This window comes from Lonchura striata, chromosome 7 (genome assembly GCF_046129695.1).
Source record: "Lonchura striata isolate bLonStr1 chromosome 7, bLonStr1.mat, whole genome shotgun sequence".
NCBI classification, from domain to species: Eukaryota; Metazoa; Chordata; class Aves; order Passeriformes; family Estrildidae; genus Lonchura; species Lonchura striata.
This window is the reverse complement of record NC_134609.1, coordinates 25237839-25264056: the sequence shown is the minus strand read 5'-3', so window position 1 is coordinate 25264056 and position 26218 is coordinate 25237839. Positions and strand designations below refer to the sequence as shown.

The window sequence follows — 26218 nt, the reverse complement described above, 5'->3', positions numbered from 1 at the left end:
GGCAAAATGTAGCCAATTTTGGTGATACTACCAAAAACTGAGTAAAGTCCCAGAGGTGATCACATATACACCTTGCAGGCAACTCCCTTTTGCCTTAATTTCAGGGATCTAGTGTTTTGGAATTTACTCTAACTCCCTATATAGTCATGTTTATCAAAGCTATATGTACCTACTCTAAAAACCTCACAAGTCATGTCCTCCAGTCTCTTTATAAGCCTATTTCTTATATAAATTATTTCAAAGCACATTGATATTTTCAGTACCAAGATGCCAGAAACTACATACAATTTATGAGATGCAGCAGAACCACTTGCTAACAGCACCTTTCCAGTAATCAGCTTGAAAACTATTTAACAGTTTAGCTGGTCTAAAAGCAAGAGCTCTTTTATGCTCTCTCCTCTGTAAATGCATAAAAAGTTGTGAGGATTTTTTTTATAACCATATATCAGTGGGAATCCTCAGATCTTTTTTCTTCAGAATAAAGAAGAACAGTACTTCATATTTTACCAAAGAAGCTTTCTGAGGAAAATGGGCACAGTAAGTTACTTCATTCTCCACAAAGTCAATCACACAGCTGCAATTTATCTTGCACCACAATCAGGCAATGCTGGCTCTGCGCTCTCACTCCAGCCTAGCACTAGGCTTTGAAATCTCAGAAGCTCAAGTCAAAAACTTAGTGTAATTTCTGCTCTGTGGATATTTTTTTTCTATCAACCATAAAGGAAACATTACACAATTACTGGTACAGAGCTGAAAACACAGCTCAAAGCTGCCATCTCTAGGTATTATGTACTACTGCTCTTCACTCTAAATTACTTTTTCTGTCTTTTTCAAGAGACTGAAGATCTAAAAGGAAAAATATAAGAACTTTATCCTAACAAGTTAATGTAAGAAGTCACTCCAGAAGGGAGTACGTTTTCCCCTTGAAATTTCTTTGACTTGCATGAGCAGTTTCTTCCGGCCCATGTAACTTTTGACATTTGACAATCACCAGTACAAGCAGCACAGTAGTTAATATTTCACATAGGTTCATTATTAGTGAATCCTAATTGCTAATTAACATGTCTTCAACAACAACCACAGCTTCTACATTATACCTTTATTTGCAGCTTTCATTATTAACATGAGTTGCACTCCTTCACTGAAATCCAAAGAGATGTCTGAATTAACACAAATCACATTTAATATTTGCTGGTGAAAGGGCTTCTAAAACAGTTACCCTTTAGTTTGGAATGTCTCAAGAAAATATTAGCACTGTCAAATAAAAAGGTTAAATTATATTTTAAGTCTTTATTCTGAACTGCTAAATGATACATTACGCAAATGTTTCTTGACTAAAAAGTCCACATTCTACAGGAACTGTAATAATCAAAGTCACTGGTCAAAAAGATTTGACCTTTCAAAGAACAGATAATACATTAGTAATGAATCAGGGAAGTGACAGGAAGAAAAGCAAGCTTGGAGTCAGTGTTAGGGCATGCACAAATTCTAGTTTATATTACTACACAGATTCAATATCTCTGTAAGATCAGATGCCAGGAAAACAAGACAAAACAAAATATTAGCCCATGCCCTGAATTCCTCTTAACCTGGAGGAAGCACTCACTATATAAAAGAAGGCTAAACATAAAAAGAAACTAAAATGTACAACTAAAAGGGTAAAAGCTTTAAAAGAAAAATATGAAAAATGTGAAAAAATTAATTCTAAGACATTCTAAGAATTGTTTGCTCAGATTACAAGAATGCATCCTATTTGACAAGAAAGAAAAACTTTCCATTACAAATAACAAAATAAATAAAGTTTTACTTAACAGAAGGATAATGGAAACATAGAAGAAAAAGTAGAGCTCAAAACAAAGTTCAGAAACTCCATCAGATTAAAACAGAGACTCACCAAGGCAAGTATGAAACACCTTAATGAGATGCCTGCAGAATTTATATATTAAATATTAAGATATCACTTTTCAAAAGCATTAGCAACACACCTAACTAGATATTTTGTGGTGCCAACAGACTGAGGGAGTATTCTGAGAAGTGAAAGCCATAGCAATAAAATGAGGTTAAGTGTCCCAAATAAGTTATTCATGGTAGACTTTACAGCTATTTCTATAGCAAAAACTATGGAGAAAACAGAAAAGTTAATGTAGAGAAAAAAAATTTAAAAATAAACTGGCAGAGAAAGTCCCTGAAATCAGTTCTGAAGAAATTAAAGAGCTAACCCCTGTCTGCAGTATGTAAATTCCTGTTTAAAAATGGGTCTATACCAAAAGACTGATAAGGGAGAGGCAGAAAGGACAGAATTTGGTGAGTGAAACAGAAAAACAGATGAGGAAAAATTCTATGAATTTTTGAAAATGGAAGTTATATCTCACAAATAAAGCCCTGGCTTTTTCTAAAGAAATAAAAGGTCCAGATCATACATGTATCTGAAATTTCATAAAGATGCTTTATAATATTCCTCATGCCCTATAGGAACTATGATGTTCTGGAACAAGGAAAGCAAACACAAGGCTAATTAAGTTGATAAAGTAAAGTTTGGGGAAAAAAATAGTCTCTTCTTAAACAAATAAAGATCATTAATAGTGTTCCACAGACCTGTACAGTTGGGATTTGCTTGTTCAATATGCTTAAAAAATAAGCTGGCATGAGAATGAGTGGAAAAACAGCAATAATTTTTGGGTCTACTATGTTATTTAAAATAGCTGAGACAATGGTCAAAGGCAAATAATTGCAGAAGAATCTCCTAATACTGCTTGTGCAATACAAGAAAAAATTAAAGAGTAAATAAATCTTCACGTGCATAAGGATGAAAAGATGCCTATGTGAAAAAACAATTTCAAGTCTAAACATATGGGAATGGGTTCTGAATTGCCTAGAATGTGATCCTGAGGGTGTAACTGACAGTTCTATAAAAATCCAGTTCAAAGCCAACAGCAGATTTTCAAAATGCTAAAGTACTCTAAAGAATTAATAGGAAAAAAATTAGACCCTGAATTCCCTATGACATCAATCTCTGAGGCAGGAACACACTAAAGACTGTGATTCCTCCTTTTTCAAAAGGGATAGAACAGAATTAGAAGAGGAAAAGGCAATGGTACAATATTAACCAAGGTATGAAATACCTTCCTTATAGATTATTAAAAACACAAGGAATTTTCAGGACGAAAAAGAAATGGTGGAGGGTATGATGGCCTTACAGAAAATCGTGAGTAGTATGAGGAAATAAATGGAGAATAAGAAGTAGGGATTATCAAAATTAAACCAGCTAGTACCATTTCTGAAAAGGTTTTATTTCTTAAAAAAATATTCTGGAATTCTTAGGCACAGCGTGAGGTATGTTTTAAAATAAATACATGGTCCAAAAACTGAAAAAAAATATTAAATAACAGGGATTCATAATTTTTCCACAAAAATACTACCTATTTTAGGAAATCCCAGCTGCAAAGTAGGACAGTAGTCTGAGGAAGCTTCTGTAAGTTCCTGTCATTTTGTCTTATATTTTTCCCTAGGCATTCACTGTTACCCATTATTCAAGAGGTGTTACCAGGCGAGATGAACGCTCTGGTCTGACTTGTTACCATCCTGGTTTGTCCTGCCCTGCTGGCAATGCCTTATGCAAACAAAGGAAAATTTGTGACAGCAATTCTGTATTTCTCTGTCATGGTTAACAATTCTGTGTTTCTCTGTCACCCCCAATAGCCCCCTCAGGCATAAGCTGGAGCCTTCTCTCCAGTCCTGTCTCCTTGTGCACCTGGATTCCCTGGGCAGTCCCCACGCCTGGGCCATCCTGGCCCAGGTGTGGCAGTGCCAAAGGACCCTGCCACCAGCAATTGGCTCTGCCTGTGGGGTTCAGCCCCTGGGGGTGGTGCCTGCTGAGCAGGAGCACTGCCCACAACCCCAATTATATCTCACACACACCTCTGCCTTTTATTGGCAGGTTTAGCTCAAAAGGTTGATTGAGAACTATTGCAGAAATCTCTGTTCCAAAACCTGTGCAATACACCTAAGTACTGAAGAAGAAAACAGTAATACAAAATACTTAGAAATTAAATTATCCTCAAAAGTCTCCATTCATGATGAATCATTTTAAGATCACTAACAGCACACACATATAAATTTATTATACAGAACACTGAAGAGTCCAAACCTGATACAAAGCAAGAGTGTGTCCATATCTCTGAAGTGGCCCTTTGGACACAGGCACTACGTTCCATATACTGCTTTCCAAATTGTAGCTAAAAGAGAAATAGAAAAAGAAACATTTTCAACCTGTAGAGGAAATAGAAGGGCTTGTATGCTCAAACTAATTGTAACTCTGACATGGTAATTTGTTGAACTATTACAACTTGTGACAGTGCACTAAATATTCCTCAAGCAGAACAGGAGCAGCGGTTTAAGGGACTCGTCAACAGTCTCAGAAAACAGGAGTAACTAACAAAAAATCACAAGACTTGTTCTGCTATCAGTCATGTGAAAATCCCCAGCCCACCAAACTGCTCATGCCCCATGCTTTTGCACTACTCTGAAGATTAACTGTTGGACACCCTCTAAAGTATATTGTTGATTTTAATTTCTATTACATTATTATTTATTATTAGATAAGAGAAGCAAAAATAATAAGTAATAAAGGTAGAAAAGAAAAATAAAAAAAATTATGGGATTTGTTTTGGATGATTGCAAATGTTTGGAAGAAAGCAACAGGTAGACAACAGGAGAAGTAAACATGCTAATAATATGCTAATAAATAGACCCTAACACTTGCATTTGCCACATTTAGGGCCTCTACATATGAAGCTATCATCCAAATCACCTGGGTCCTATTTACAGCTGCTTCAACTTTGTTTTCAATAGGTGGTCAAATACACACACAAACTGCCATAAGTATAAAAAAGTGGAATACAGGTGACCTGCCTGACCCTACTGCCATGGCACCAGCAAAGTGCAAGCACTAAACACAAGTGTCCTGTAACCATAAATTAACATCAGTAATGCACATGGTTTTCAATATGTGTGGAAATATCAGCAGTGAATTTCCTTCACTATTTCATCACCACAAAGCTCTTTATGTTTGGCAGTTTTTCAAACTGAAGTACATATAAATATCACCTACAGTTTGATGTTGCCCATATTTTCACTTTCTATAATCGTAAGAAAATTACAAGCATAAAATAACACCATTAATAAAGAATCTAAAAGAGATATAAACCTTTCAGCTAAATTAGAAGATAGAAGCTCCCTCCTTGGTAGGATCTGTTTTCCCTAAGCCCCATCAGAAAGGAGAAACCACTCACTTCAACACCATCTGGAACGAGCTGTAGTTGAAGGTGTATCCACCAATCACCCACATGAACTTCCCGTGCAGGACGGCCTTGTGGGAAGCACGGCCCACGGAGGGGCTGAAGGGCTTCACGTTGGGCAGGATCCAGTAGGACTCCGTGGAGGGGACGTTCAAAGAACAATCTGGGCCTGTTTTGTAAACAAATGTGCAATTTGTACAATCTGTTAGATGGGGATGTTAAAGCCAATAAAGCAGAAACAGGGGAGGCTTAATTACAGATGTCAGGATTGCTCATTCTGATAAAATACGGCGTACACTTTTATGTTTAACAGATGCTCAGTGAAAAAATTGACAACATGGGATGTCAATCTAATTGAAAGCATTAGATTAGCTCAAATAATAACAATTCATTTTCGCATTCTTCTCAGAAAAGAGACTGTGAGTCACAAATTGAAAGAAAGGCACAAAGAATCACATTTTTGAATGACCTATCATTTAGGTCTAAAATTTTTTGCACTTTGTTACCTTTGGAGAAAAACTACCCTGTATTTAAACCAGAATAAGTGTTTTTCAAAGCAAATAATATTACAGTAAATTAAGTTACAATATGCATTATACAATATTAAATCTTGAAAGTAAAATTTGACTTTTGCAAATGCTGTTCTGCATCATTTTTCAGGAAGAAAATACACTATTGAGTGCTTTATCAAAATAATGACTTGAATATTTAAATTTTATAACATTTTATAGATCATCATACAAAGCCACCTAACCCACAACTACTATATATCATTTTCAAATGTATTTCAGCCAATCATTTTGTCAAAGTAAGAAAAGTCAGCAAAATGCATAATATTTTTAGCTATAAGACTATTACAATCATGAACAGCAAAATCAAATTTTTATTTGTTCTGTAATAACAAAACTGTGATCTCTTCATAATCAGTCTATGCTCTAGATCTTATTTAAAACCTGGATATATATGTACGCATATATATATATATATTGCTGATAAAGGCTATTATTCCAGGGCCTTTGAAGAACCACAGAACAAGTTCCAGTCTGACCATGTGACTGAAAAATAAAACAATACACAAAATTCAACATAGTTGAATTGAAAATTAAGGTACATTTTAGGATAATCTCAGGATAGCTCATGAAAATATTACATCACCACTCAGCCATGGTCAAAATAAAGAATGGTGTGAGAATTGAGAATCCTGTTACCTCCCTGCATAAATCTGTAGCTTGTGTAACCTTAGAAAACTGTGTCCTACTAAAAAAGAAGAGATTAGTGCTGGAGACTGTTTACAGAAGAGTAATAAGGATGTTCCAATTACAGAAACCACTGAACTCCTTTGAAATACTGTGTTTTTCACTTGAAAAAAGAGCAAAATTTGGAATTGAATTATAAATGTCTATAAAATAAGTGACAGAGAGGGTGACTATGAAGAGCCCACAGGCTCTCTGAATATAATGAGCTAAGTTTTATGAAATGCAACTTGAAAAAGCCATATTCAAAGCAAACAAGAGGAGATAGTTCTTAATATAAAAAATATCAGATCTCTTTGGCAAGGATACTCCCCTGGCAAAGGGTGCTCCAGATACAAAGATTTCCATGTGTCAAGGAGAGACCAGACATCATTTTAGAAGAGAGAGATGCTGAAGTTTACTAATCAGCTAAATAAATAATGTACATCAAGTTTACAGTGATTTTAAAACATTATCGTGGGGGAATAGCAGCACAGGTAGATTATGTTTTTTCCAAGGTTTATTGTAATTTAGGGGGCAATTTGTTATATTTTTTTCCCTGTACATGCCAACCAGGTATCCAAAGTGTACTGTCAACTTTTCCTAGTATACTATACAAGAATGATGTCCAATTGTATCCAAATTACCTTCCATTCACTGAACGATGGAGACACTCAATTCCCATAGTTCATTATACCTTCTCCTCAGAAAAGATTAATGGTATCTAAATGAGGTCTAATGAGAGCATGAACAATTCAGTATATTATTTCTTAACCATCAATAATTGATACTATAATAGAGTCGTAACCTCAGCAAAAATCGTGGTTGTTGGAGAAAACACTTAATTTGAATGTAAAAGGGCTTTAAAATAAACAATTGATTAAGTATTCTTTGATCAAGGAAGAGTTAAGTGATGGAAGGGGTGCCTGCAGGTCAGAAGAAGCAGCATCGCTGCCGGGTGGCAGCGGGATGTCGCGGCCAGCAGGGACCCCTGGTGGCCAGCGGAGCCCGAATTCCTGCGGCACATCCAGACAGACACCGGGCACCGACCGCAAGAACACCGACGCAAGAACACCGCCTCCTCCTGGGGTAAGAATGTCAAAATCTTAGCCAGATCAGTGATGGAAAGAATGTGACAGCCAGCCTTCTTCCAGCCTCAGCGCTCCGTCACACCTGAACCACAGGAAAGGTGAGGGAAAGCAGAAACACCACTGGGCACAGAGACGCAGGAAGCCTTGAAGGAAGAAGCCTTAAAGATCATCCAGCTCCAGCCCCTCTGCCATGGGCAAGGGCTGACCACATTATGTATAAATCGGGACAAAAATGAAATATCTAGCTGTAAAAATGCAAAACAATAGAATAGTACTGGCCTCTATCAAAACATCGTTTAAAAAGGAAATTCTTTTATGTGGGTATTGCTTTATAAAAACAAGGTGAACACAGGACTTATGAATAACATTTATAGATTTTCCTACTTGAATACATACACCATTATTTCAGCAAAAATACATATTCTCTTCAATAACATTACATTCACTAAATATGTGCCTTCTGTGCAACAAAGAGCATTACAGCTGCAGAACAAAGATAATGAAAAATATTTTTTGTTATGTTTTATGCAAATATGATTTTTCTCCATTCATTTAAAATTGAGTATCTTTCTTATCTTCCTAATGTGTCAGTCAATCAGGGGATGGGGAGGAATTGTTTAAAAATAGCAAACAACTTTATAAACCTGAACTGGAAGTCAATTACGTTATCCTCTAAGGTAGGAAAAAATTCTATAGGTTTAAAAAGGTGATTTTATTCCCACCACACAGAAGAAATAATCTAATTTCTATTTATTGAGGAGTTTCATGAAAAGACATAGTAACAATCTGTTCCAGTAGTTTGAGTCATAGGATCAATTTCCACCGAAATGACTAAACATCATCTACTGTCTTCAAACCAAATATTTTCCTTTGGGAGCACAGGAGAAAAAAACAGAAGTATTGATATGTTGAATATAAATTTTACAGTGCCCTTCATGCAATCTAATCAAAGACATTTTAAAAGTATTTGTTTACTCTGGTTTTGTTTGTATGATAATTTGAGTTGAGAATTATTCCTTTAATATAATTTTTCAACCACCACAACCCAGTGGTTGAAACCAGCCCTACAGTCAGACCAGCTGTGCTGCAATGGCTCAGTAATTCCTTCTAGGCACTCTAACAGTAGGTGTACCCATGTATCCCTACACTGCCCCAGCACAGCTCTGCTATATCCAGATTGGATGTATTTCTCCTACCCTGCAAATAGTCTTGCTGAAAATGAGACTCAAGGGCAGATGGAGAGATCCAGGTGAGGTGTCCAGCTAAGGCAGCAGGGCAGCAAGCTGTGCCAGGACTCAGGCTGCTCCAGGAATGACACAGAGATCCTAATGCACATGAGCTGATGCACCTCCTGAAATGGCCCCTGGGTGCTGTTTGTCAGCCCTGCCTGTCTCCTCAGGCAGGAAGAGTGGATCACCCAAGGGCCACCTGGTCACGGGGGATGCACAGGCTCAGTCTGAGCAGGGCAGCCAGAAGGGTGCCATGGGTGGGTACAGCTCCAGCTTTAACTGCTCAGTTCCAGATCCCACACTCAAGATCAACAAGGCTGGCACAGAAGATAAGGCCAAGTGTCACAGCATTGTCTACTAGAAGCAGGGAAAGCTCTCCTAGTCTTCCATGACTAAGAACAAGTACAGTCTCTGGTAGACATCACACAAGATTTCTCATCTTAAACAAAACCAGTTTTTGCTACTCAGGCTCTAAAGGAAGCAGGGACTTTCAGATCAGCTGTAGCTGACAATACCCACTGGACTAGAGATTTTGAGACTCCATCCTAATAGCAGCAAGGTACCAAGGTCCAGTATCTCTGCTAAATTCTAGGAAACTTCAGAGCTCTAACACAAAAGCCTCCTCCCAATTCCCAAATGATGTATTGATGACCAGTTTATCCTAATTTTTCTTCTACTAGTGTTTTCTTCACTGTACTTAAAGGTCTGGTCTGTCTATACCCCACAAAGGTTTATAAACAGCAGCCTTGATTTTACTTGTTTAAACAAACCATGCTCTGTTAGTGACTTCCATAGTCCTGTCCACCCTAATGGTTCTCCCTCTGAGTCTGTTTCTATTTGTATTCACTAAACTGTAATAACAAAACATGAAGCATTCTACTAATGCTTTCATATATTTAACTGAAACTTCTACGAGTGATCATCCTACCAGTGCACTTGGCACTTTGGAGTTTGCAGAGTGTATAAAATTAATTATGTTGATTAGTTAATGTTCTAATTGAGATAGACAAGCAAGTTTTCTCCCATGTCACTTTCTACATTTCAATCCAAGACTATAAAATAAATTCTTAATTCTCTTAGTATCTAAATGTATTAATTTACAATTTATACTGAAGTAATTAAATCCTACACATTACTTGCGGACTTCTTTTGCAGGATATTCTGGTTATCCTTCATATTTAAAGTACCTTCCACCTCTGACTTACCAGATTGCATTAACAGCCTTATAGGTAGATTACAAAAATTATGTAACAATATCAGTCCTAAGATCAGCCTTTAAGGAGCACTGGTACCTTTCCATACGTGTTCAGCACACCCACTCACATTTTATGATGAAGCTGTTGAGTTCCCTTTACTGTTTCCTTATGTATGCATTTCACTCTTCAGTTTCAATGATTTCCTGTCATCAACTGCTGAGGTTCAGATAAAATATACTGCATTTTCATGTCAATTTTCTTACAAACTATCTTCATATGAACTACATTGATAAATACAGATTTCAACTGTTTTGTTATTAATCACAATATATGTTTCATTATTTCTTTCCTCAAGTTTGGTCTAGAACTCTACACAGTGCTGAAATGAAGCTAACAGGTTTTGAGCTGCATTAATCACTTTCTTCCTAATCTTAAATGAAGGCACTACAGATAATAAAGTAAATTTTGTATCTTACCTTATCAGGGAGATCAGCAGTATCTACTTTTTTCTATTCAGGACAAGGTATTGTTGGGATCATTATTTCAATCAAGTTCTATTTTAATACATCTAAGTGCATGCCTTTAAAATAAATATTTAGGTCATAGATTTATTCTAAATAGATTACATTTTTCATTAAGTCACAAATAGCAGGGGACTCCCTTCCTAAATCTCATCCTAATTAGACATAGAGAGCATTATCAACCCCATTCATGCAGCCATTTAGTGAAACAAATCAAATAAATTCTGCTAAACTTGCTTTCACTAATTGTCAAATGACACCATAAAGGTATTTAAAACTGGAGCTGGCTCTTAATTTACCTGTGATGTTCTTTCTCTTGCAATAAGGACACTTGATTTTTCTCACACAATTTTCAGACACTAAATTTCTAATTATGATAGCTATATTTTGTTTGCAAATTTCACAGTGCTCCAAGGATGCTTGTCAAATTCCAGCTGAAGATAAATCTGAAGAACATTTCCAGTATATATGAAATAACTATTCATTATAAGACAATTCCTTCCTACCAGTTCTATAGATACAAACCTTTCTTAGACAACTCTCATTTCTATGATCAACATTAAAATATTTATAAATATAGACCACAGAAATATGATTTTAACTTAAAATTGGAGGACAAAAAGTTTCCTTGGATATGTGTCTTTATATGAAAATACAGTATAAATGCACATATATTTAAAAGGGCATTTCCCAGCCTGTAAAACTGCAGTTTCTCCTTTCTGAATTGATACTTGGCCAGGAGACGACCTGTAAAGTAAAATTGAGACAAAGAGGGCATTATCACAGGGCAGAACAGTTTTAAGAAACCTGCTTCTTTTCTTTTTCCTTCCAAAAATAGATCTGGCCAAAGCAAATGTTACATCACAGGTCCTCATCTCTGAAGACACAGACTTGTGTGCTTTCTGTTCAAGAACCTCCAGGCACAATGGGCCAAAATGTCAGATTGCAGATCTCCAGGCATTTGGCACAAGCTCTTCCCAGTGCTGCATTTCACCTGCTGCTGCCTGAGCCCCCATCTCAAACCTTCCCCAATAACCCAGCACCACAGAAGCACAGCTTTGCTCAGTCTCAACGTTGGGGAGTAAGGCAGGCCAAACGAGAGCTTGACCTCAAAGCCTTCCACTAAAAGTGGGAACAAACCCAAATCCAGCAAGTCTTTTCAGGATAACCTGAGTTAGACAGCCATTGACAGAGTTGTTCTGGCCACATTCAAGGTGCTGTTAGAATAAATGCCATAGTACCAAGCAATGAAAACACTGATTTTGCACTGCAGTAGTCATAGCTCCTTTTATACTTCCATTGTTTACTCTCTCCTTACAGAAAGACTTATTTTTCTCTAGAGAGATGTTAAAAAATTCAAGCTGCCTGAATTGCTAATGGACTTATTTCAAAGTTAATTAGTTTAATTTCAGAATCTGGTCTTCTGCTACATCGCTATCTGCTAGGAGCAGCTCTGTAGAGAGGACTAACTATACATGTTCCAAAACTTCCATTGGTGTTTTAACTTTGGCTTAGGGCTGAATGCCTGTTTGGGGCTGGTGTGCATTATGTGCAACCCTAGAGCCCATTTTTGGTGTAGCTCCTTATAAAAGGAATGTACTTCCTCTGTTTCCAAACTATCTCATAACGTAATCCAGAACACAATAAATGTGAAGGATCAGATTTACTTTGAAGGTACCCTCCTTATCCTCTTAAAGACTAATTTAAAGACTCCCTATAATTCCTCTCTAATAGATTCCCCTTTTGCTTGCAGTGCTGATGTTCAATGATCAAAATATCAATAAAGTTTCTCTTAACTTCAAGAGCCTTCAACTCTTTTTTTTCTCCTATCTACACCCAGAAGTCAACAATATTTTCAGCAATTTCAAAGATAGTCCACTTAATCCTCTTTAAAATGTGGAACTGTTTGCTATCCTTCAGTCATCCTGATTTTTTTTCACCTGTCACAGAAGTTTTTAACTGTTTGGAAATCTCTGGTCCTTTATAGCCTGAAACAATGCAAGACATGATGTTCCTGGTGTCAAAGAGAATTTTCTGGCTGTGAAAACATATTAAGCAAAAGCATCTTTCTATAAAATTCTTAAATTGGCCAAATGGTGCAAGAGCCACCACTTTAGTCTCAGTCAAAGAGAGAATTCTCTTTTACATGTGCCTAGCAAAGTAGTTTTGAGGCAGATTGTTTTCCTCCCTGAATTGCATCCACAGCCTTGTGTTAGATAATATCAAGACAGATTAGCCAGGAATGGGACAGTGTGATACGGTACAGAACTCCAAGATAATGTTCCTTAGGGAAAAGTTCACCCTCCCTTATGCTGGATGAAAATTTTAAATTAACCAGATTTTCTGTAAATACAAAATTTTGTTCTTAGACCAACCACCTCAGGAATGTTTAAGATTACTATTATTATTAAAAATATTTGGATTTTTAAAGAAACAATACATTAACAAGTGCATTTTTTAAATGAAACGTGTCTTAAAAATAAAAATTATGTCAATTATTTGTCTTCAAAGTCTAAAAGTTTTTATGGAAGCTTTAGTCTATGTTTGTACAATCAGCAGCCAGCTGCAAGTATCTACAAGATCCTTGTATTAAATTCCACGAGACATATCTAATAATCATAGGATCCTACCTTTTACTCAAAAAAGTTATTCCATCTCAAAGAACACACTAAAGCATTCTCTTTTCTCAGAAGACCTGTTTTAAATGTATAGTTCTTCAGAGCTGCTCCTTCAGCAACAACCACAAGATGTCACCATTGTAAAAGAAACTATGCAGTGAACTAGGAAATTCTTGGGATTTATATTCTGGATCTGGGATTCTAATTATTATACATCCAAATCAATGCACTTCAATGATTTTTTTTTAATAGAGGCACTAAAGATACTCAAAATAAGATAAAAAGACTATAGTAATAAAAAAATGAAATCTGGAATTCTCTCCTAAAGCATACAAATCAAGACCCTTCAGCCACATTTTTTGAATTACAAAACCCAAGAAAAGCTTGTCAGATAGTAAAATAAAAATTTATTATTCCATTATTGCAAATAATATGCACAGAAAATAGTATCAGTATAGAAAGTACAGAATACACAGGTATAAATAAATCAAGAACTAAAACAGAGAAGGAAGTCGTCTCCCAGAGCTTAAGGAAAGTTTGGTATTTAGTAAAGGAAAATAATTATATATCCAAGCCAGCTCATCTGTGACAAGATTTTTTTAAAAATTATTTGAAATCTATGTAGATTCAGTGAAAATCCAAGGAATGATGAAGCAAATTATCTTTATACGATCTGTAGGAAAGAGTGAGAAGCTCGTATGTACAGAAATGCCAGGTGAAAGGTACTAGCAGCAATAGTCAGGTTTCTAATTTTATTTTGTGCTTTAAACTTCTAATTAGGCTCATAGCACTGTATCTGAAGGCATAGGTTAAACAGCATTTCCAAAGATTTGTGACATTTCTCCATTTTGTACTCAGCAATTTGACATTGCAAGGAATCCGTGCACAACTAGAAGGATGATAGTCATGCTGCAAATTCTATTCACAACTTCTGGATAGAGATTAAGCCTTCAGAATCTTTTTGTGCACTACAGTTCTGGAAGGTTTCAAAGGACCCAGTAATAAGTCTACACTATTTCCATTTGATGACCATATTGCTAAACCACTTCCCTTCTGTGGGTGCACTGACTGCCTTTGAATGAACAACTCATTAATTATTAAGAAGTGAAATGTATTAGATCTCATCATGACTGTGGAGTAATAGGTGTGACAGCTTACAGGAGTTAAAAAGCCATTTCCTTTGACATGCCAAAAGAAACAGCAATAAAACAGAAATGAGGCAGGAAGTCATGGGAAGAGGGCATATCAGCTAAGTAATCTGGAGGGATTTTAATATTTCTGTTAAGAGAATGGCAATTTCTAAGCATTGCAAGCTAAGCCAATTGAGACTTGTAACAGAAGTGGTAAACAATAAAAACAAAAATCCACAAGCATCTAGCATAATTCTAGTAAGTGAATTAAACATTTAGGATCTTAAATAATTTATCTGTAATGAGAAACAATGATTTATGGTACTAGGAATAAAAATGCACCACATGCTTACAATACATCCATTAGTCCACACAGACATTCTTGCACCATTATAAGAAAGCAGTTCACCTTCCTTTTTTATTGAGAGGCTGCTACAAATTATACCCAACAAAAAGCAGATAGTGGCTACTTCAGGAAACACTAAAAATATGATGCAATGATGTGACATTAAAAGGAGGGCAGGGAGAAAATCAAATTACCTAGACACTGAACTAAGCAAAGCTTACCTTGCCAGCTGTCATTGCAGACACAGAGCTTCTCTCCTGTCAGGTCACAGTAGCCATGATCTGGACTCCCACAGTTGGCTTTGCAATAGGGAATGTCACAGGCCTCTCCTTTCCAGTACTTGTCACACTCACAGTACACCCGGCTCGGTACAGACACACTGGTTGTGCACTTGCCATGTTCGGAGCAGTTATTAGGGCAAGAGTTAATTCTGAAAAAAAAAAAAAAAATGTAAGCTATCTAACAGTACTCCAGCAGTATTTGTCAGATAAAGTGTGTTTTACCTGAAAAATGTCTATGTACTGATAAAACACAAGTTTAATAATGATTTTACAGGCAGATGAGTTCAAAAGATGTTAATCCAATCTTACATACGAAGTCTTTGATGCACTCAGGATCACAAATACCTTGCACTGCAACAAATACTGACAATGAGCAGAAGGACAGGCCCTGCTTGGACAGCAGGGTCCAATTTTTGTCCTATATTCCAGTATAAGCACTCAGTCCTTTCAAATGCTTGTTATCTTTAGAAACAACCACACTGGAAGTAATTGAGTTTAAACTCTCCACACAGGCATACAGTTAAAGGGTTTTCCTGAGTAGCTTTGGTCCATGCTATAAACAGGGTGCCTAACATCTGGAGGGAATAAAAGAGGGAAGAACAAGTAAGGAAAAATACAAGATAGCTAATATCCTTAAACTACTTACAGGTAGCATTTCATTCTTTGAATCCTTAATACAAGAGCCACCCTAACTCTGCAGTCCAAAATAGAAAAAAAAAGAGAGCCTAGGCTGAAAGAAGTTCTGGGAGTTAGCATTTCTGTGATGCACCCTACCAAACACTGAGATCACAGGCAACTGAAGTGCAAAATTAAGCAAAGTGGTTCCAGAAATGCAGACAACTCCTTGAAATGAGGGAAGGTGGAGGACATGGAATATGTGGGTCCAAGAGTTTCCATGAACTCAGGCAGTTACGTGCCTGATGAAGTCCAAACAGGATTTGAAACTCTTTTCAATGACTCACAGAAACTCAGAATAAAGTGTTACTACAATCCTCTGATGATAATGCAGACCACTCCCTGCAGATGTGAGATGGATACTGTTCACAGCCTTCCTTACTGAATGAAGCTCTAACTGAATTAAGAAAGAGCTGTTAAAAGTTAGCAAAGAATTGTTCAAGGCTGGCCTTTGATGTAGATGTAGATGTGGTAGGACAGAGAGGAGACACATTTTTGTCTTCTAGAGACTTGCTTCTCAAAGGACTGGTTCTGTTGCACTGCTAAAATAAAAAATTCCACATCTGACAATCATTCCAAATCTCTTGGGGGTTTTAGCTGGTAACACACATGGCATTAAAACCATTGATGGCATTAACAGCTATAGCTGTGAGGAACCTCTCCCCCAGACTCATAGGGAGTGTTCTGCAGGAAGGTGAATAGTTAAGTTTTTCCACCAGGAAATATTAGTTGGAAAACAGACCATTTCCCACTCCAACAGGTTCATTAAGGATTCAAACAAAATGAGAAAAACTGGATTGGAAGAAAGTTGACTGACTCCAAGGAACAGAAATTACTCAGACTGTTCTGAAGTAATTAAAGTTGTTTGCTACTGAAATGGCACTTCGGTCACAGATTTTATGTTTCTGTCTGCCCCAAAATAAAGGAATACAAGTGGTCCATCAAGATGAAATCAAAAATTATGGAAGAGGGTAACAAAAGCAGCGTGCAATAGACCAGTGACAGACGAAAAGTTAATGCAGCCATAAAAAGTAATTGTAGGTACTTCTTTATCATAAAAAGTTACTGTTGGTTTATTAAAAAAATGTTTTAAAAGTATCCATTGCAATAAAAGACACAGAAGAACAGAGTACATAGAATTTCATGAGTTATATATGCATCAGAATTTAAAACTGGCAAGTTTTTAAAGCTACAAAAGTAAAAAATATTAGGTAATGATATGCAGCATGCACCACATTACCAAGTAATGAAAGAATGCACATATACTCATTTCTTAAGAATGCCAAGTCTAATTGCCATTTGCTCCCAAGACAAATAAAAGAGTGTAATAAAAACTTCAGGGATAACTGAAAAATGTAACTAATTACAATAGAACTTCTGCCAGGTGATTGCATTTTACTGATGTCAACTGACAAAAATTAAAAATACCCAGTGTTCTAGACTGCTATTTCCAATGCAATATATATATAGTGAGGTTTCCCAAACTTTGAATAGCTATTTATTCTCTGGCCAAAGGTGGGCAATCTGCTGCAAATTGCAGCAATAATCTTCCCACAGACAATGTGCCAAGTATTGTGCAAGAGTAAAGCTATGGTCAGAAACACAAATAGTAATTTTAAACTAATAAAGGATATGACAAAAATATTACATGTACTTCAACATATGAAATGCAGTGCTGGCCACCACATCCCAATAACTGCTATTTCAGAATCTGAAGGGATTGAGAGAAAGGAACAGGCACATCTTCATTCATAGAAAAACTAGCACATGAATAAACAGGTCCAACAGGACGAAACAATTCCCTCTTGAACCAAGGCATGAAATATAGAGAGATGTTGCATTCTGTCACATGTACATCCCAAATGAGACAGAAGTTGCAAACAACTGGTGCACATAAAAAGGAAAAGGCTCAGGTCTGCCAGCTTTATCTTTGGAACTGCTGACACAAAAAAGGAGGCTGGACAAAAGCAATCATGCTCATATCAGATTCAACTTTGCCATCAGAGAAACTAAAAGACAGTGCAGATAAGATCTATGAAGGCAGAGTGTAGACTGAAATGGAAAATAGGAGGGGAAATACCCAATAAGAGGAAAAGAAATAGAATAAAATCTTTGTGGCTGGCACAAAAATCCAAGTGGAACTGTTTGGAAGGTTTCAAAAGCCATAGTATGTTCAGCAAGAAAAATCAAGCAACAGATGATCCCAGTTCAAGAGAAGGGAATTTATATGACAGCAGATATAATCTCCCTTCTAGTCCATATGACAACTATATGTGTTGGATAAACACTAAAGGGGATACATTCTAGTTCCATATGGCACAGGAAAAACATACTCTGGGAATAGCCATGTGACTTCACTCAAAAAAACCATACTCTGTCTCTGGGAGTTTTTTCCCTCTAACTCATACCTTTATAATTTCTTACAAGCCCAGACCCCTGGTTTTAGACATTTAGCACTGAGTATGATTCTTATGCTATTGAAAAAAAAAAAACAAAGGTAATTATTTAGTACAAAAATACTTACGAATAAAAAATGTTAAATCCTGTTAGGTTATAAGCAGCATCACTAAAGAAGTGCAGCAATGCATAGCCAGATGTAGTAACCACTTCAGGAACAGTTTCATTTCCACGCACTTCAGGGACTATCAGACCACTGGAAAAGAGGACAAAAGCGTTTTTAAGCAATCTACGGTATATTTAGGAAAAAAACCCAAAAAAGTAAAGAGGGAGTTTGGAATTCTGCTGGTTAACTATATAAACAAGATGACTCATAAATAAATTTTGTAAACTCTTTTTAATAAAAGGTATACAAGGTATATAAAACTTGTCCATGTATCTGCAAGGTAAATCAGGGGTTTCCAGGAAAGTGCCTGTGTGTAAGCATTAACATTCCAATCAATGACAGCAGTAAGTATCCCAATAATGAATTTCTGCTATTATCTAACCAAAACTGTAACATTTTGGAATGCATTCTAATACAACTTTACATACATGTTCCCATAATATTAAGATAAGAAAGCAATCTAGTTAACATATTAAAGCCTCTAATGTTACTTTTTTCCCCAATAACTGAAAGTGTTCATACACGACTATGTAGACAGAAAGGTTAGTAAATACACTCACCTAAATACAGCTATTAAAGGTGCATATATGGAATCTCCATCATATACATACATATGGTCCCAGCTACATTCTGTGGCAAAGTGATTAAATCTTAATCTTAGTATCGCATTTGGGCTGAAAAAAAAGAACATTGATGCAACACATTTCCAGAATTACTGAAATCAGAAGATCAAGAACTCATAGTAGACTTGATCATGCCAACATAACTTGGTTAAATATTTTGAGTACTAATTAAATATTTCAAAGTGTTAAAAAACAAAATTCAGGGCAAGCAAATATTTCTCTTCATCTTAGAAAAATTTAAAATAACCTATTCACTCTACAGCTAATAATTGCTAAAGTTTATAAGAGGCGTAAATTCACCAGATTTTATAAGTGTTCAGAACCACAACTTTTGAGCTATTAAAATATCTAATCTTAATACACTATATTTATTTTACAATGTCAGGACTATGAACTTTAAAGAATCCTTCAAGATAAAATCACCCACACATCCTTCTTCCAGTATTACACTAATTATTGAAAATAAAAATCTTACAACACAAATCTAAAATTGCAACCAATATTAGTCCAAGTGCCTGGCTCCTCCCCTCTGCCAGCACCTGGGAAATGTCACTAGATTTTGGCTGAGGTCCAAATGGATCTGTAAATTTTTTGAAAGGGGAATTTTTACATATCACAGAATTACCAGACATACATATATATAGTCCATGAAATCTAACGATTATTTTCTTGTAGTTCTCCTTGCTACTGGCAGACTTGAGTACAATTTGTCAGTTTGGAAAACGTGGGGTTTTGTGACAGATCCTTTGGAGAGAGCTCTTTGTTCATCTGTTAAGAGAGAGCATTATACACATATGTGACTTCCTTGTGTGCTGACATTTGGTTGCTTTACTCCTCCCCAGACTGTGCAGCACATTGATTCCTCCAGCTCCCCACTCTGCCATCTCCCAAGAGCACAAAGAGGAGAGGAGGAATGGAGTGGGGAAGAGCTCTAAAGCAGAGTTTGCCTGCAGCATTGAGGTGTTTCCACTTCAGTGCAGTGCAGTACAAATATTCCTGAGCTAGCCTGCCTGAGCAAAAAGAAAAGCCTAGCTAGGTCAGACACACATTCAGTTACAGCTTGGTCTTCTAGATAGTAAAGATTCAATTTAAATGATTTTGCAAACATTCTCAACTTCACTGCTGCTTTGTTTAAATTACTTCTGCATATCAGCAGTCCAAAGTCACATCAGACACATCATTTCTGAACTGCAGCAGAGCAGATATCTAAGCTAATTGAGATGATGACAACATGGAAATACAGGAGGAGTTAATTTTCTTCTAGAATTGTGAACTAGAGTCAGCAAAATCCTAACCCATATCCTGGGGGGGTGGAATCCTTCTGAAATGTAACCAATTTGTGCCATTAACACTTAGCCAAATTAATTTATGTGTCTCATTATTTCTTCAGGCATGTTTGCGTGTTTCTGTGCTGCATAAACTGGAAAATTAGCAACAGGCATGAGGCATCTAAACTATACAACTATTTCAAAACTAAGTACACGAGGAACAGTAGAATATGAAAGAAAATACTTTATAGAAGCACTAATTTTTGAGAAAGACATAACTGAATAAGCATTCTGTACTTGAGGCCATTGCTGATTTATCACTGATACGAGTTAAATCAGATAAGTCAGGTAATGAGTTAAATAAAGGAATTCTGTAACTACTTTTGTATCTTATGTAAAGGTAGTCAAATATGCAACAAATTTATCACAGGGTTTTGAGGGTCAGCAGCACAGGCCAAATACCGATGTCAGCCTAATTTTTGCCAGGAATTTGAATGAAAGTGGAATTTGGCCAACTCTAAGCAATCCTGAAAATCCTAATATCTTTTTTTTTTTAATTCTATATAATACTTAAACAAAACCAAAGCAAACTATATTATATCCTCATGCAATCTCTACATCAGTTCTTTTGCTTTCTAGAACACAGAGTACCAAACAGTTTAGAAAATTTAGGCTATGAAAATAGGTACTTACTATCCTTCAATTAACCATGTGCATTTAGTTTTATATTTGTAATTTATAGGTCCATCCGTTAAATATCCAGAAGGTTCTGTTAACCTACAAGAGGAAAAACAGGGCTGTATTAAACCAGAGACAACAGAACATGAATCATCGACACGTCAATATAATCTTTCTTGATGGAAAGAAAATTGGGGTGGGGAAAACAGTCAAGTCTCTCTTCATATTTCTCATCACACTATTTCTGTTCATAAAAACACAAATTCTGATTGTTCTAATATCATTGATTTGCTTTCTTCCCCCAGGCATTCACTTGTATGTTTTCTAGTTCACTAGCAAATAATCTAAATTATCCTTTACACAAAATGAATCCAAGCCGGTATAAGGGGGGTTTAAGAGCATTTTGGTTTGCTTTACTTATTTGCTTTGCCACTGCCTTACAACTTACTTCTGAAATTAGACAACACCAGCCATACAAAAACTCTCCTAGATCAAGACAAATTAAGATATAAATCTGAATAAGCACATCTGTCAGCCTGCTGCTCTGTTATTCCCAGTCAGTACCCTGTCTCTGCACAGTGCTCTCCAGTGATTACCCAGAAGGAGTAAATCCCTGCAGATACTCCACATAGCATCACACCACCTTCAATGACTTGCAGCTCAGGGACACTTTCAGTCCACAGCTGTGCCTCCGGGTTCATGTTTTATACCACTCAAAATGTAATGATCTGTGTTTTATTTCCCTTCTTTCCCTCCTCTGCCCCTTTTCCAGCCTGAGAAATCCTTGCTCATTGCCTTTAATAATTTTTTGTATTCTCCTGGAGCCTGCTGAGATGCAACAGAGATCAACATATTGTATTCAAGATGCAAGTGAACCATGAATTGTACAATAGCAATATTATTTCCATTTTATTCTCTATGCCCATTTAAGATTTTTATTTGCTCTTTCAACAACTACCATTCTGACATTTGAAACAGAAATATCTGCTGTAACTTTTTTTGAGTGTTAATAGCTCAATATTCATCACATATAGAAATGCCTTTTATGTAGAAAGAGAACCTTTTTCATCCATTCATATTTATTACTTCGTATTAATCTATGCAGTGATAAAACAGCAGATGGAATTCAACAATCTATTAACATAAAAGCTTTCTGAAAGAGTCTGCTATCCTCAGCACATTGTATCTTCACTAATCCATTACATTTTCTGCATCCTTTATGATTATGTTCAGGCCTTAACACATCTCCAGTGGCGTTACTCCACTGGGGAACCAGACCATCCCACTCTAATAACATAATAAATATAAAATCATCCCTATAAACATTCATTTCTTTCACTATATTGTAGAAAGAAAATCATTAAGAGTAAGTATCACTAAATAAGAAAAGTTTGTTCATCGGTTTTGTGTACTTTTCTTTTTAATAAAAGGCAGTAATACATAATACTCCAATCAAAATCATTTCAGTGCTGTCATATGTTTATATACAGAAGTAAAGTCTTATTTAGCAATCCACAGAATGTATATTTTTCTGTAACAAGTATGAAATATTACAAGTACTCATTTGCAGTCATGACCATTGCCTTCTTAGTAGTTGTATAGAGCAATGGAGGTGACTTAAAAGAGTTGTTTTTATTAGATCAGCCCTTTGGTATGACTAAAGTACAAATAATTTCCCCTGTCTCCTAGGATGGTAATTTTTTGATAAGTAGTTTCTTTTGGAAGAGTAGATAGCCTTTGAAACAACTGTTTCACTTGTTGGAAAAAAAAGTGAATAAATAAGAGCACAGCATTACTTTGCAATAATGTTTGTAGAAAATGGTAAGATAAGGGCTTGTTCTATTTAAAATAAATACATAGCAAGACAGATATAAATTACCGTAAGTTTCTTGAGCCAAACAAAGAATTTTTCTGTATTAATTTTCTTTCCAAATGTTATCAAATACCAAATCCCATAACTCACAAAGATAAGCAGTACCACTTTCAGGTAACCCCTTGCCCACTCAAGGGCAATATTCTCTTTCATATAAAGCCAGGTATTCATCAGCAGTTTTCCTCTGTAGCTATCAGTGATTCTGTCAAATAACCACAATCCAGATGAGTCACCCTGACTATGCACTCATGTGTCACAGAGGTGCCTGCATTGCACCCCACTCCTTGCTCACCACTGAGAAAGCCTCAGTGATGAGAGGAAGCCAGAATAATTGGTGTGGCCTGCCCAGGCACCACAGGCTTATCAGACCCAGACTCCAACCTCCTAAACAGAGCACACAGGGGAGTAGCTAACGCTGTGTATTGTCATTTGAAATTGCACATCAGCTTTCATAATATTCTCAACAATATTTTTTCCTAGTTGGAAGGGAAAGCCTATAAAGAATTAGAGGGTACATGCCAAGAGAACATTTCTCATCCCAGTATACTGTAAAACAGATCTACCAAATAACAGAAAGACATCAGGATGCTGCACATTTAAAAGCACTCAGAAACACCAGTGACAGATCAGTCACTCACCAAGGTAACGAGTCAGCAATAAATTCCATGAAATATGTGACACTACAGGGTTTCACCTAGCAGACAGACACACCAGAAATGCAAGGGCTAAAGCCAACACAGGGCAACCAAAGGGATGTCTACATTCACCTGGAGTATTACCACTGCTACAAAATAATGGCAAATAAAGAATGTACAGTGGCAATAATTACCACTGCAGAGATTTTTCACCAAGACTGATGCATTTCAAGAAAAAAGTACATTCCATTTCAGTCAGAAATTATTGGTCCAAAGTGAAGGAGTAGTCAGATGAAATCCACGCCTGCAATACATAAGACGTCAGAGCAGGTTATTAAAATGGCCCTTCCTGCTGTAATATTTATAGAGCTGTGAAAAACGCAGTCTTTTCATCTCCTGCATCTTCCCATAAAAAATATCACCAAATCTTTTAGAGGGGCACTAATTTAAACCAGAAAAGTCATATTTTCTGTCACCAGCAGAACACGAAGATCCACAAAACTACTGGTAGATGAACAGAGGTCTGATTTATAATATTGGTGCTTTAGGAGAAACAAAGCATAAGCTACATTCATAATATTATAAATATTTATTACTAAATAAAGAGTTATAAAAAATTAATTTATGTCTATATTACTTAGTGTCACATTTCTACAGATAATTCTAAGAAATGTTGGATTACTTTGCAATTCCTACTTCAGATGTATCTGAATATACAATATAGAGCATATTTTGCTTCATGGATCCATCTCAATATCAGTACTGGTGTGCAGTCAAGAGCTATTCTCTCCATTGCTGAAAATTTTCCTCCATCTCTTTTTCATCTTTTATTAAAATATGTTTTATTAAAAAGAAATAAAAATCAATAACTGTGCTTCAAAGTTACAAGATTAAGTTCTTCATAAATAGAAGTACTGGCAACCTTTCCAGTTGAGACCTTGTGCCTAACATTTACAGCAGGGAAAGAGACTGCACAGATCTGAGATCAGCTGAATATATTAATAAAGAAGGGGGGAAAAATTCAGACCACCTGACAGCACAAGCGTGAATCAGTGAGAAAGAAATATACAGAAGTGATCAAGAGGCCATTTCTCATACCACAACATAGAGTGACAGACTACAAAGGTTTTCCAGTATTTTTTCAAAGGAATATCTTAAAAACAGTATGTTCTGAAAAACCCACAAAGGCAGATTTTTCTTTTCCAGGCATAAAGCATTGACTAGCACCTTACAAAAATTCAAAGAATTTGCATTTGATTTTCCTGCGTTTTTACATTTATTGTATAACTTGCTGCTGGTTATTTTTTTTTTTTTTTTTCCACATATGAGAAAAGGATATACTGAACATACTGCAGCTCTAATTTTTCTTCAATGACTTATCAAGAGGAATAAATATTCAATACATTAAGGAAATATTTGCATATGGCAATCACACTCCTCTACTTGTTACATACTGGTTTGCAGTAATAGAAGTTTTAGAAACACAAAGGACATTCACAACTTCTCACATGCCAAGTAATCACAGGCCTGCTCTTAAATCGCTTTCAGTTTATTCATGGACAAAGTAGCAGTTTCTGTTGCAAAGTGAAAACCCCAGTGATTAATTACTTTCATCCTGAGTCCATCTTTCTAAATTATTTGAAACAAAACCATGCTCCAAAACAATCAAAAAATCCCAGAAAAGAAAAATCAGGATTAGAACACATATTTTTTCCCCATGAGGAGATAGCTTGTATTTCAAGAAGCTTAATACTTGTGTTAAAAAAAAAAAAAAAAAAAAAAAAGAACCAACTAAATTAACTGGGATATAAACTCTGATTCGTGCAAAACATTAATTTAAGGTTTACTCTGGCAGGTGTTCTGTTTCTGGCAAAGGTTGTTGTTCTATAGAATATTTTTGCAATAGTTCCCCTGACAACTTAAAGGAATCTGCAAAGGAGTGGATGTTGCTTTCAAAGTCCAAACTTATATGGCATCTTATTTATGCAATGTATTTTCACTTACATAAATTAAATCTATGCCCTTGCTTAGGCTGCACAGCATTATAAAAACTCACAGAACACAGACCAAGACAGGTTGTTTAAAATAGAAGATCTGAATGTGTGAGTCTGAGGGAATCACAAAGTGAACTGAAATGTGGGCACAGTTTTACAAAGACCTGCTAAACAAACCAGATGCAGAAGTTAAAAGTAGTATTAAATATTAAATGTAATATTTCTTCTATTTCAAAATGAAAATGTAAAAATACTGCATTAACCAAAAAATTTTCGTCCATCTCCTCACAAAGTGTAACTTGGCTTTTTTTTTTTACCAAAAATTGAAATTGCCATTTCAGTTACAACATGCCCTAAGACCTATCCCAAAGATACAGAAATTTTTTTCAGTTATTTGTCTAATCTGATTTTAATAATTCCAGTGGCAGAAGTCTACAACCTTCCTAGCCAATCTATTTTGGCAATGACTTATTATTAGAAAGTATTTCTAAATGTCTAATTCACCTTTTTCTTACTTACACATTTCCTGAACACATACCTGGAAAACAGGTAAAATTCTTACTCTTTCTGCTCATCTTTTACAATCATCTACATTCAGCCTTTTCTTCTTTGAATAAAGCAATTTGATCTAGCAATCCTCATGAGTAATTTTCTAGACTTCCTTCTAGAACTTTTCCAAATCATCTGCACCTCAAAATGGTACCTACTTCCCCAGCTGTAGTCTGACCAGCACAGCAACCAGAGAATTATTTAATATACATAATGTGGCCAGTTCTCCTGAATGTAAGTAGTAGCAGAACTGCTTTTATGCTGATTTGTGTACTACCAGTAACTCCCCAACATTGCCAACTTCCTCCACAGGAGGAATTAAATGGTATTACTCTAGTTCACCTTTCTGAGGTTTATCATGCCTGCTCAAGTGTAGAAATTCAAATCCAATTCTGCCCATATCAGGCAGTATTATATGG

The 26218-nt window shown here is 36.0% G+C and overlaps 1 protein-coding gene across 3 annotated transcripts in view; it reads right to left on the bottom strand.

Moving 5' to 3' along the window:
- ATRNL1 (attractin like 1) overlaps nucleotides 1–26218 on the bottom strand; it is a 431352-nt gene that overhangs the window by 371510 nt on the left and 33624 nt on the right. For all 3 annotated transcript variants that reach the window (XM_021537269.3, XM_021537270.3, XM_021537271.3), the window contains exons 2-7: nucleotides 20764–20847; nucleotides 18740–18853; nucleotides 18141–18269; nucleotides 14882–15090; nucleotides 5292–5466; nucleotides 4148–4235 (exon numbers count right to left, since the gene is read on the bottom strand). In XM_021537269.3, coding sequence (XP_021392944.1) covers nucleotides 4148–4235; nucleotides 5292–5466; nucleotides 14882–15090; nucleotides 18141–18269; nucleotides 18740–18853; nucleotides 20764–20847 — 799 coding nt within the window. The remainder of the gene's footprint in view (nucleotides 1–4147; nucleotides 4236–5291; nucleotides 5467–14881; nucleotides 15091–18140; nucleotides 18270–18739; nucleotides 18854–20763; nucleotides 20848–26218) is intronic.